At 42.9% G+C, this 11,708-nt stretch overlaps 1 protein-coding gene across 5 annotated transcripts in view; it reads right to left on the bottom strand.

Moving 5' to 3' along the window:
- Window positions 1–3,310: 3,310 nt before the first annotated feature.
- si:dkeyp-72e1.9 (syntaxin-binding protein 4) overlaps window positions 3,311–11,708 on the bottom strand; it is a 65,472-nt gene continuing 57,074 nt past the window's right edge. For 3 of the 5 annotated variants that reach the window (XM_039611156.1, XM_031739156.2, XM_039611157.1), the window contains 7 exons: window positions 11,518–11,610; window positions 8,941–9,006; window positions 8,345–8,542; window positions 7,943–8,059; window positions 5,489–5,535; window positions 5,264–5,391; window positions 3,311–4,308 (listed from right to left, as the gene is read on the bottom strand). In XM_039611156.1, coding sequence (XP_039467090.1) covers window positions 4,253–4,308; window positions 5,264–5,391; window positions 5,489–5,535; window positions 7,943–8,059; window positions 8,345–8,542; window positions 8,941–9,006; window positions 11,518–11,610 — 705 coding nt within the window. In that variant the 3' untranslated portion in view covers window positions 3,311–4,252. The remainder of the gene's footprint in view (window positions 4,309–5,263; window positions 5,392–5,488; window positions 5,536–7,942; window positions 8,060–8,344; window positions 8,543–8,940; window positions 9,007–11,517; window positions 11,611–11,708) is intronic. The other 2 variants (XM_031739157.2, XM_031739158.2) reach the window with 2 other exon arrangements.

Here is an 11,708-nt window from a genome sequence, read left to right as displayed (position 1 = left end):
CTAACATCCCAATGACAGACGATGCATGACTCTCTCATGTGCCACAGAGAAAGATAATCTATCACAGTCCAAGCACATATGCCAGGTCCCATACTCCTTCATTGGCTTTTCTACTCGAGCACTGAACGCATTATACACAGTGTTCTGCTTGTATTCTGCTTTTTAACGTTCACATGCCAATGGATGCATCAGAGACCAAGTTGGGGTTCAGTAACTTGCCCAAGGACACCTTTGGTAAGAACTCCAGACTAGAGCACACAGAGACTGAACCAACAACCATCCAATTAGCAGATGAGCTGCTCTACAGCTAACTCAATGACGAACAAGGAGGGACAACAAGAGGGAAAAAATGGATCGAATGCAGCTGTAGGCATATGTGGGTATGTTGATTCTACATCCGTGGAGTCGCTACGGACAGTTTATGACATCCTGAGTCTGGTAGAGCAGTTTTAAAGGTGACACAAGATTAATCATAGAAGCGCAAAAAGGATATAATTTCTTGATAAAGACACAATAGATGATCATCGTGCAGGGCCCCGCCCGTCGGGCTATATGATCGCCCGACTGGAGATATCACTAGCTCCGCGACGTTGGGCTAGCGATTTTGCGAGCCCTGTCGTTCATGACACAAACGCGCTCCCATTTGAGGTGTATGGAACAAGTGGGTGTTTCTCCTGCTGTGATGTAAGATCCTGATACTGATGTGACTGTATGAGCACAAAGTCCCGTTCAGAGGACTCTGTCCATTCCAACAGAACATCCCAAGTAAACCTATGAGATAAAAACATGGCAGTATGTCATGCCAGGTCCAGCTGTACATGGAACATGCTAGTGTACCGATGGCAAACGTCTGGCCTGCAGTCAGGACACGCGAGTTGTCCCTAACATTGCAGGTTTCCAAAAGAAAACAATCATCTGTAACAACTTGTTTACTGTATATGACCCTTGCCTGCAACTGCAGAAAGAAAGCTGTCCATGATGGGACCAGTGCAGAGGAATAAACCTGAGCTTCCTCCTGCACTTGTGTCAAATATGGACATGAAAGTTTGCCTTCACTCAGACCCATGCCCTGGTGTCCTACCATGCCAAAATATAGAAAAATGTCAGGTAATGAGTTGGAATAAAGTTGAATAAAACCTTGAAACACAGAGATGGATGATATTTTATACTTATGGCTTTATAAACAGTCAAAGCAAACAGGGTCATTTTTGAGCGCAGAGGACAACAGATGTGATTATTTGCTGCCAGTAAAAAACTTGAAGTAGTTTAAAAACAGCTTTCTAAATTAACTTTGACATATACCCGTCTGTGATCATCTGCTAAAGCAACTGACTCTGGTTGTGAAACGATAATCACAATAAGTGATGATTTGATTTATTTTTACCCGAAAACAAAGAAAAAATTCATTTTTTATGAGGTTTTTAACAGACTTAAATTTGAAATGGAATAAAAAAATGTGTCAGAATGTTTGAATTAAGTTTTAATTAAAAGTGGGGAAAAATCCACTTCATAGTAATTAAGTATCAATCAAACCAGATGGGGACATTTTTGACCCCTGAGGACCACAGGTGTGATTATGTGCTGCCATTTAAAAATTATAAATGGTTCAAAAAACTTTTCACTAAAGTTCAACATAGAGCACTCTGTAGTTAGTCAGATAGTCAAAATTATCTGAACTTTTAAATATTTTATTTTCTTGTTTTGTTTCCACTCGAAAACACAGTGTATTTTATGTAAACAAGGTCTGGTGGCCCTAAAATGTAAAATGTTGGGTAAATTTTGTGTTAATGTGTTGGTCTTAAGTAAAACTAAGACGTAACATTGAATTGATTGACAAAGTATACTTTATATTTTAAAAACAGTCAAATGAAGTGGGGACATTTTTGACCCCTGAGGGACCACAGGTGTGATTATGTGCTGCCATTAAAAAATGTAAATGGTTCAAAAAATTTTTTCACTAAAGTTCAACATACAGCATTCTTTAGTTAGTCAGATAGTCAAAATTATCTAAACAATTAAATATTTCATTGTCTGATTTTATTTTCGCTCAAAAACACAGTGTACTTTATGTAAACAAGGTCTGGTGGCCCTTAAATGTGTAATGTTGGGTAAATTTTGTGTTAATGTGTTGGTCTTAAGTAAAACTAAGGTGTAACACTGAATTGATTGACAATTTATAATTTATACTTTAAAAACAGTCAAATGAAGTGGGGACATTTTTGACCCTGAGGACAACAGGTGTGATTATGTGCTGCCATTTAAAAATTATAAACACTTCAAAAAAACTTTCTCACTAAAGTTCAACATACAGCACTCTGTAGTTAGTCAGATAGTCAAAATTATCTAAAAATTAAATATTACATTGTCTCATTTTATTTTTGCTCAAAAACACAGTGTACTTTATGTAAACAAGGTCTGGTGGCCCTAAAATGTAAAATGTTGGGTAAATTTTGTGTTAATGTGTTGGTCTTAAGTAAAACTAAGATGTAACACTGAATTGATTGACAATTTATACTTTATTCTTTAAAAAACACTCAAATGAAGTGGGGACATTTTTGACCCCTGAGGACAACAGCTGTATGGAAATCGGGAGGACATTATGAGGGTTAAATGCCCCACAGTGACTTCCTGTGAGTGTTTAAATGGACTCCCTTTCCACTCAGTTTGACTTCTCTGAGTACTTTTTTACTACTAGCCTCATTCATTCAGCACCTTTTCCCTATGCTCAAGTACTTTTAACTTAACATCCACACATACAGTACTGTGCAAAAGAAGACCTGTGCTTAGTTCTCTGAGATGTCTGGAACATCCTACCAGCCGAGTTCCTTCAAAAACTGTGTGCAAGTGGACCTAGAAGAAGGCAGAGGGTGGTCCCACCAAACACTGGTGTGATTTCTCTTTTGTTCATTCACTGTATTTTGTTGATTGATGAAAGTAAATGATTCACACTTAAAGCATTCTTTATTTACAGCATTTTTCCCTCACCTGCTTATAACTTTTGCACAGTACCGTACGTTTGTGTTTAGTTTATCTTACCAGGGGTAACTCATCAATGTATTTAGAAATGCCTGCTGGAGGAACCTGAGATCAATCAGTAGACAGCCCCTCACTTGCAGTCACGATTTACATGACCCTGGAACGTCACGTCATTAGTCAGTATCCACTTCCTGAACACCCTGGTGCACAAACTGTGAGCAGCTCTTGTTTCTTGCTCTTTGAGGGTCTTCTGTGGGAAGCAGTTGTGGTAAAACTGCCCCCTGTGAGCACCACTGTTGGTTGGATCCTGAACAAAAGTTGAACTCGACACCAGTTCGGTCATCAGTTATTCCTTTAATATAAAACAGTAACAGAAAGAATGAGGCCACACCAAAGATGCAATCTGGTTGAAGTAAAGGACATGTCATCATTGTCACTGCAGTTGCAGATGTCTGTAGAAATCAAATCTATGTTGAACATGTAGCCTAAGACTGAGGTCTGCCTACACGGAATACCAAACACAGTTTAACACAGCTGGAGCTACGGCAACAGGTACACCACTCCTGAATGCAGGAGACACATCAACATGAACCAGGCATTTAGATGAGATGATCCGCGCTGCACCTTCAAACCCTCATATCTTGTCTTCCATGACAGTGTGAGTAAGGGCGCGAGGGTAGGAAGCATGGCAGATGTTGTGTCAGAGCAAACGAGCAAATTTGTCATGGAGGTTCTGGCACAGGGGGACACGCTGTACACATCAGCTTTCCAAGTAACCAGTCCTTCTTTCACGGAGTGGAGATGAGTTTGTGTTTGTCAGGATAGAAAAGAGGTTGGCAAGAGTATTAACAAGGTCTACAGCATTGATGGGAGTGTGTGGAGGACTTGGTCATGCAGCTCCACCTGTACCACCTGCTGAAAGAGTAACACAGGAGAGAATTCCAGCAGATGTTAGTCAGAGCACTTCTCACAGAGACTTCTGTACATGTGATGTGCTACTGACAGGATGAGACTGATCCCATGCTGAGCCCTGTGGGGAGCATGTGGAGTAATTGGAGGGAGCACGCTAATTTCATGTGCACAAACAGGCTTTGGCATTAAAACGTGGTCAGTCTGTCCCAGTGAGGGTTTAACAAAGTGGTGTCGTCGTGTCCTGTCGTAGAATGGTGTTGTGTTTGCTGCGGACTGTGGTGAAGTGCATGGCGACGTCAGCTGCTCGTTGGGCCTCTCCTGCCCAGCCCAGGTCTGGACTCAGTCCTCTTTGGCTTGGTGCTGTTCACACATGATGAGGACTGACATCTGGAGCGGATGCTGCATCTGCACTCACCAGTTCTGTAGAAGAGTTGGACAGAAAGACTTGAGTCTATAGCAGTATAGGAAGCAGTGGTGCCTGCTGCGAGGGGGAAAGACAACCCTTTGGATAAAGTATTGCAAACACAAATAGAGGCAGGGAAAATACCAGGTCGTTGGTTCAGCTGTGAGCAGTAAGGTCAGCAGCTAGTGGCTCACACTGTCACTGCAGGTCTGAATCACAAGCTGTTGCTTCACTACCTTCCCTTTGACTGCGATGCTTCTGTCACAGATAAGCCTCAAAGCCATGTTTTTGAAAACTTGCTTACACACAAAGTAACTTATCTGTGTGTTGATGTGGTCACAGCTTGGATTTCAATCTTAGCTGTATTCAAAAAGAAACAGAGCTGAACAACTGAACATGAAGCCAGAACAGTTTCACCTTCTAAAGAAACAGCTGTTAATCATCGTCACCACTGCCCCCTTTATATCCTGGAACCCTGCTCTCTCTACCTTTGTGAAAAAGGAACTTTATCGGATCGGCCTAATGAGTAAGGATGAGATATTATCGATGTTTCATTGCTCCACTTCAGATCTGCTGCAGAACGATGGACAGCAGTGGTTGTACAATCACTGCTTTAATATATCGCTGCCTTGAGGCTGCAGGTTACATCCACGTCTGTTATACAGTATGAGGTGAAGAGTTTGGAGTAATTTGGCTGGCACTAAAGACTTTGTATATATATTTTATACTGATGCCATTTATAGCAGAGTTCTTGCTAAAGGATGGCTCATAATTAATTCATCAATTCTTAAGTTGTAGCAAAAACCCCTAATTTATTGGATTTTATAAACACCGATTTCATCACGTTATCTGAAAGTGTTTATTGTCTTGTTTGCAGTTCGAACCTTTGTCCTTCCTTCCAAACATGCTGTTTCCACGTAGTGTATAAACACAGTGTTCAGGCTTTTTATTCTGGGTTAGTGAGCTCTGTACCTTTATCAGTTGTGAGAGTACACACCCCCTCCACCAGCTCTTTGGCTTCCACAGCCAGCTGGAAGGCAGGGTCAGGAATTGGTGATGGGATGTCGGGGCTTTCCGTGGCAGGAGACGACCTGTTACTCCTGATATAGACAGACACACAAGCAGAAGGACAATTAGAGCAGGAACTCGACTGCAAAGCTGTAAGGAACTCGTGAGGTGAAGGTCACGCTCTCTTACCCCCCTTCTCCAAATAGGCTGGGCGTGGTCAGCACTTTGTGGACGTTCTGTAAAGAGAGATAATGTGACAGCTGTAAGGCCAAGCGCTGGCAGCAGTAACACACACCGGGTCTCTCTGTGCTGTCAGGATGAAGCAAACCAGAGAGAAGAGCCAGATTCTTGGACCTCGTCCGATATTGGTGTTATCAGCCACAGGCTGCAGCTTCCCCTTGTTGTGTTTTTCAAACTGGTTTCTGATGACTTCGTGCGCACCCGTGTCTGATTGGTGCCTGCACATCCCACCTTCCACCATCACTGACTGCACTGATGGATATCAGGATATCAGGTCAGAACAGAATCAATGTTGGAAACATCCACCCATAGCCAATTCCAGGAGGACAGGTGTTGGTGGAACAGCTTGTACAGCAGCTGGTTTATGGCTGTGGACAGAGCTGTAGCACATCCTTCCATCACTGGGGGGCAGACTGACTCCATCAGGTTATTTTCCTGTCACTACATTTTAAGAACCGAGCTTGAAGTCTCAGAGCTGCATACGCAGCCTCCGCTTCATCTGTCGCACAGCACGGAAGGAAACGTTCAAGCCTTCGGCCAAATTATGCAACAGTTATGTACAGCTCTATGCAATGTCCTACTTTATCTAATAATTGTACCCGTTCTCTTAAATACTGTGTAAACTGCAAAATAAACCATGAATTCCTCACATGTATAGTGGCTGACATGGTTGTCATAATGTGTTTTTCTCTGACATTTACACTTCAGTGTTACTCTGGGGGTGGGGGGGGGTAGTAATGTATACTGAACTGTTTTTGAATGACGACATCATTTCTTCATTGGCACTCAGTTACTAACAGCATTTTTTCCAAACGACTTTCAGTCTGTCTGTGTGAATGTGTCTGCAGGGAAGACCATGAAATATAAACAGATGGCATGTCCATCACTCTTTTGTTGATTAACCGCAACTAAAGGGAAAGACGGCACAAACTCTATCCTTGTTATGATGGAAGCTAACATGCTCTGTGTGTTTGTTTGACAAACAATCAGAGGAACAGACGTCTGAGACTATTCTGCAGTTATGTGTGGAAACTCAGTTATTGATCATCTTCCCTCTAATGTGTGATTTTTAACAACACCTTTAGCACATTAGCAAAGAAAGGCTTTGATGGAAAGGGGACGTCAGCTCCTGGCTGGTTTAATCCAACAGGAGGAGACAGTTAGCAGCTCCAGATCAGCATCCATGAGAGATAACTCGGTGGACCAGACACGCCCAGTTTGACCAGCTGTTTTGCTGATACGCCACCTTCACTTTTCAACAATATTGAATCTCTTTGTAGATGCTGACAGTTAACCAGGTCACACAGCGCTCAAGCCTTTCATTCAGCTGTGTTTCAGTTTTTATTCATAGATTTTTATGCACTTTTTCCTGAACCTGTTAAAAGTTATTTTAGAGATACACGGTCTTCAGCTTTGATTACTGAGTTTTTATCAATCAGTATAAGATTATATTTCCCACATACAGATTCATTTAACATTCTGCAGAATTTGTATTTTCATTTTAATACTTAAGGCTGAATTGAGTGTGTGTTGTGCGAAACAACATTGCCATCGCACTGCAGAATAGGAAGCAGTGTTAACAGCTTCGGATCACTGTCCTGTCCCAGTTTGGACCGAGGTTTAGCTGTGAGACCGATACAATACTCTGGTATACAGAGTGGACTCTGTGACTGCAGGTGCCTGGTCTCTGCCTGTTCACAGCTCTGTGTGCATCCAAAGGAACACCACACTCTTCTGTGGAACCAGCTTCCAGTTTGGATTCAGGAGACAGACACTATCTCTACTTTCAAGATTAGGCTTCAAACTTTCCTTTTTGCTAAAGCATATAGTTAGGGCTGGACCAGGTGACCCTGAATCCTCTCTTAGTTATGCTGCAATAGACGTAGGCTGCCGGGGATTCCCATGATGCATTGAGTTTTTCCTTTCCAGTCACCTTTCTCACTCACTATGTGTTAATAGACCTCTCTGCATCGAATCATATCTGTTATTAACCTCTCTCTCTCTTCCACAGCATGTCTTTATCCTGTCTTCCTTCTCTCACCCCAACCAATCACAGCAGATGGCCCCGCCCCTCCCTGAGCCTGGTTCTGCTGGAGGTTTCTTCCTGTTAAAAGGGAGTTTTTCCTTCCCACTGTCCCCAAAGTGCTTGCTCATAGGGGGTCATATGATTGTTGGGTTTATCTCTGTACCTATAAAGCGCCTTGAGGCGACTTTTGTTGTGATTTGGCGCTTTATAAATAAAATTGAATCGGATCACTGTCCTGTCCCAGTTTGGACCGAGGTTTAGCTGTGAGACCGATACAATACTCTGGTATACAGAGTGGACTCTGTGACTGCAGGTGCCTGGTCTCTGCCTGTTCACAGCTCTGTGTGCATCCAAAGGAACACCAGTCAGAGCGGTACCTGAGCAAAGCCTAGCAGTTTCTTGTTGGAGATCTCCAGATATTTCCTGCTCAGCTCGGACTTCTTCAGCTGGCAGTCGATAGTCGTCAGCCTCCTCTTCAGTTCGCCCACCTCCTCCTGACAAACACACACCAACACACTCAGCCTGGGTAAGTGTGTCATGTAGACAACTGTTTGGGTGCATGAGTGCATCATGTATCACTATACAGTACAATGACCTTTGACCTGATGCCTGAACATATTGGCTGTGTAAGATGTAGAGTACTGTGAAGATGCTTTAAAAATACAGACAGATGTTCAGACAGATGTTTCCCTAAATTTCAAGGCTGAGATGAGGTTTTCTTGCTCTCCTGTCGGTGGCCCTGATCAAGGCTGTGGGCCACGACTCTAACATCATTGTACCTGCATGGACTCTGCTCCCCGTCTTTGCTTCTTGGTGGCCAGCTGGCTCTTCAGGTCTCTGATCTCAGCCTCCAGCAGCTGGATGACTTCTTCATAGTCCTGCTCAGCACTGCCGGCCTGCCGATGCACCGCCTCGGCCTCGGCCGCCTGCAGACGACTCTTCAGGCGAGTGTTCTCCTCTACAGTCAGACAGGCTTTCTAGGAGAAATGACAGAAGGATTCACTCACTGCCTTTAGTCTTTGTCCATGTTTTTAGATGATTCAGATGCCAGTGAGACGTACTTTACATCGCTAAATACAACAAGACGATCATATGAATATGTTATTAGCAATTTATTTTACCAGCTGAGAAATCTTTACATTCTTGGTTCTCATACCTTAAACTGTCCTACGACATGCCCGATCGAGAAGCTGCACAACCACACCATTTCTATTCATTCATCAACTGAAAACAGCCGACATTATCAGCACACTCAGTTTGTTTAGTTTCACTACAAAAATAATTTCCATTCAACTTCGACCCCATTGCCCACAGTTATAAAGATGTAACTTGAGACACTGTGTGTCTCCACACAGGCTGCAGGCTGGCCTCTGACCTCTGAGGTCTTCTGCAACTCCTCCTCGAGGGTTTTCTTGCTGTGTTCCATGTCCTTCAGCATCACCTGCCAAGAGAGGCAGCAGATGAAGTGGCAGCTTCCTGGATGACTGTTAAAGACTCCACCTTTCCATTCAGAGGACAGACACATGACTGTGAGGTGCACGGCAAAGAAAAAGCAGCTAAATCTTGGTGAGGATGTGACTTGTTTAGGCTTCGTCTGTGGTTTTCCCACTGAGTGTGTGTTTGCTAGCTAAGTGTGGAAACAGGATTCTTTGTGTTTAGTTTTAAACTGCAAAAAGTATTCTCACTACTTCACTTGGTAGCCAAAGAAATACCACTAAAACATCTAGCACCAGCCCTGGTCTATGATACAAAGAGATGACTGAGACTAAGAGTGGAAATGTGCCTATTAAATTGTAGAAATTTGACCATATTTCTGGGAACTGTTGAAGGAAGCAGGTTTAGCAAAGCCGAGTTAACTCTGAGACGAGGAAAACTCGTGCTTCCTGAACTGTTCTCTGACTCCGCCCATCCTGCTTATTCTCCAAAGTGGCTGTCAGAGCACGCAGTGAATTCAACTGCAGATTTTTAGAAACACTAGAAACAGTTAACCTGAGTGTTTTTACAGTCGTCAGTATATAAGAACAACGACAGTCATGTCACTCATTTATTATCAGCTCAGAATAAAAACCATTTTCTCCATCGTTCTAACTCTGTGACTAATGCAGCTGTAATGCTAGTGCCAATTCAGTTACATTATACAAGCTTGCATTTTCACTGCTATGCAGATGACACGCAGCTCTATCTGTCCATGAAGCCAGGTAACACACACCAATTAGTTAAACTGCAGGAATGCCTTAAAGACATAAAGACCTGGATGGCCGCTAACTTTCTGCTTCTTAATTCAGATCAAACTGAGGTTATTGTACTCGGCCCTGAAAATCTTAGAAATATGGTATCTAAGCAGATTCTTACTCTGGATGGCATTACCTTGGCCTCCAGTAACACTGTGAGGAACCTTGGAGTCATTTTTGACCAGGACATGTCCTTCAACGCACATATTAAACAAATATGTAAGACTGCTTTCTTCCATTTGCCCAACATCTCTAAAATTAGAAATATCCTGTCTCAGAGTGATGCTGAAAAACTAGTTCATGCATTTATTACTTCCAGGCTGGACTACTGTAATTCATTATTATCAGGATGTCCTAAAACTCCCTGAAAAGCCTTCAGCTGATCCAAAATGCTGCAGCATGAGTCCTGACAGGGACTAGAAAGAGAGAGCAGATTTCTCCTGTTTTGGCTTCCTTCATTGGCTTCCTGTTAAATCCAGAATTGAATTCAAAATCCTGCTCCTCACATACAAGGTCTTAAATAATCAGGCCCCATCTTATCTTAATGACCTTGTAGTACCATATCACCCTATTAGAGCACTTCGCTCTCGCTCTGCAGGCCTACTTGTTGTTCCTAGAGCATTTAAAAGTAGAATGGGAGGCAGAGCCTTCAGTTTTCAGGCCCCTCTTCTGTGGAACCAGCTTCCAGTTTGGATTCAGGAGACAGACACTATCTCTACTTTCAAGATTAGGCTTCAAACTTTCCTTTTGCTAAAGCATATAGTTAGGGCTGGACCAGGTGACCCTGAATCCTCTCTTAGTTATGCTGCAATAGACGTAGGCTGCTGGGATTCCCATGATGCATTGAGTTTTTCCTTTCCAGTCACCTTTCTCACTCACTATGTGTTAATAGACCTCTCTGCATCGAATCATATCTGTTATTAACCTCTCTCTCTTCACAGCATGTCTTTATCCTGTCTTCCTTCTCTCACCCCAACCAATCACAGCAGATGGCCCCGCCCTCCCTGAGCCTGGTTCTGCTGGAGGTTTCTTCCTGTTAAAGGGAGTTTTTCCTTCCCACTGTCCCCAAAGTGCTTGCTCATAGGGGGTCATATGATTGTTGGGTTTATCTCTGTACCTATAAAGCGCCTTGAGGCGACTTTTGTTGTGATTTGGCGCTTTATAAATAAAATTGAATTGAAAATTGAATCGAATTGTTCTTCTTGTCTTGGAGCAGCTTTGGATGAATAAAGTATAGTGATTGTGATGTAAGGTTTGACAGCTATAATGTGCAGCCATAATAAACAGCAGCACTGAGAGCGCACTCAGCCATGAAACACTGGAGTTAAAATGTTTGTTACTGCTCTGTGCCAGAAAACCACCAGAACAATGCAGCATTCGTCTGTGGTCTAACTTACAACAGTGATACATTTCACTGTTACATTTGAATCATTTTGTCACCATTTTATCGATACATGGTGACACGTGTAGGTGCCACTCATGGGGATCGTTTTATGACAAGAAAGTCACATGACAGGTGAAAAGCCCTGTTTTATGTGAGTGTGCTCAGAGCGTGAGAAAGTTCCTGACCATCATCATGATACTCATCATCTCTGACTGATGATGAGCTAAGGCAAATTAGCCTGACTGTGTTGGACTTCATTCTTAGTAAAGACCACAGGACAGATACTAAACAAGACAGTACACTAACCAAAGAGGGAAAAACAAAGGTGTGTTTTCACCTTGAGCTGTTTCATCTGCGTCTGCAGCTGCTTCACCTCAGTCTGAAACTGCTCCATCTCCTCACTGCTGTAGCTGCACTCGGATTCATATGTCTGCACACACACACGCACACAGTTAGCCCTTTATTTCTGGGTGGAAATATTAAAATATTAGGTTAATGAACTGCAGTGTAACAGCCAGCTGTTTTGTG

The sequence above is a fragment of the Oreochromis aureus genome, linkage group 4 (assembly GCF_013358895.1).
Source record: "Oreochromis aureus strain Israel breed Guangdong linkage group 4, ZZ_aureus, whole genome shotgun sequence".
Classification (NCBI taxonomy): Eukaryota; Metazoa; Chordata; class Actinopteri; order Cichliformes; family Cichlidae; genus Oreochromis; species Oreochromis aureus.
This window is presented reverse-complemented; position numbering and strand designations above follow the sequence as displayed.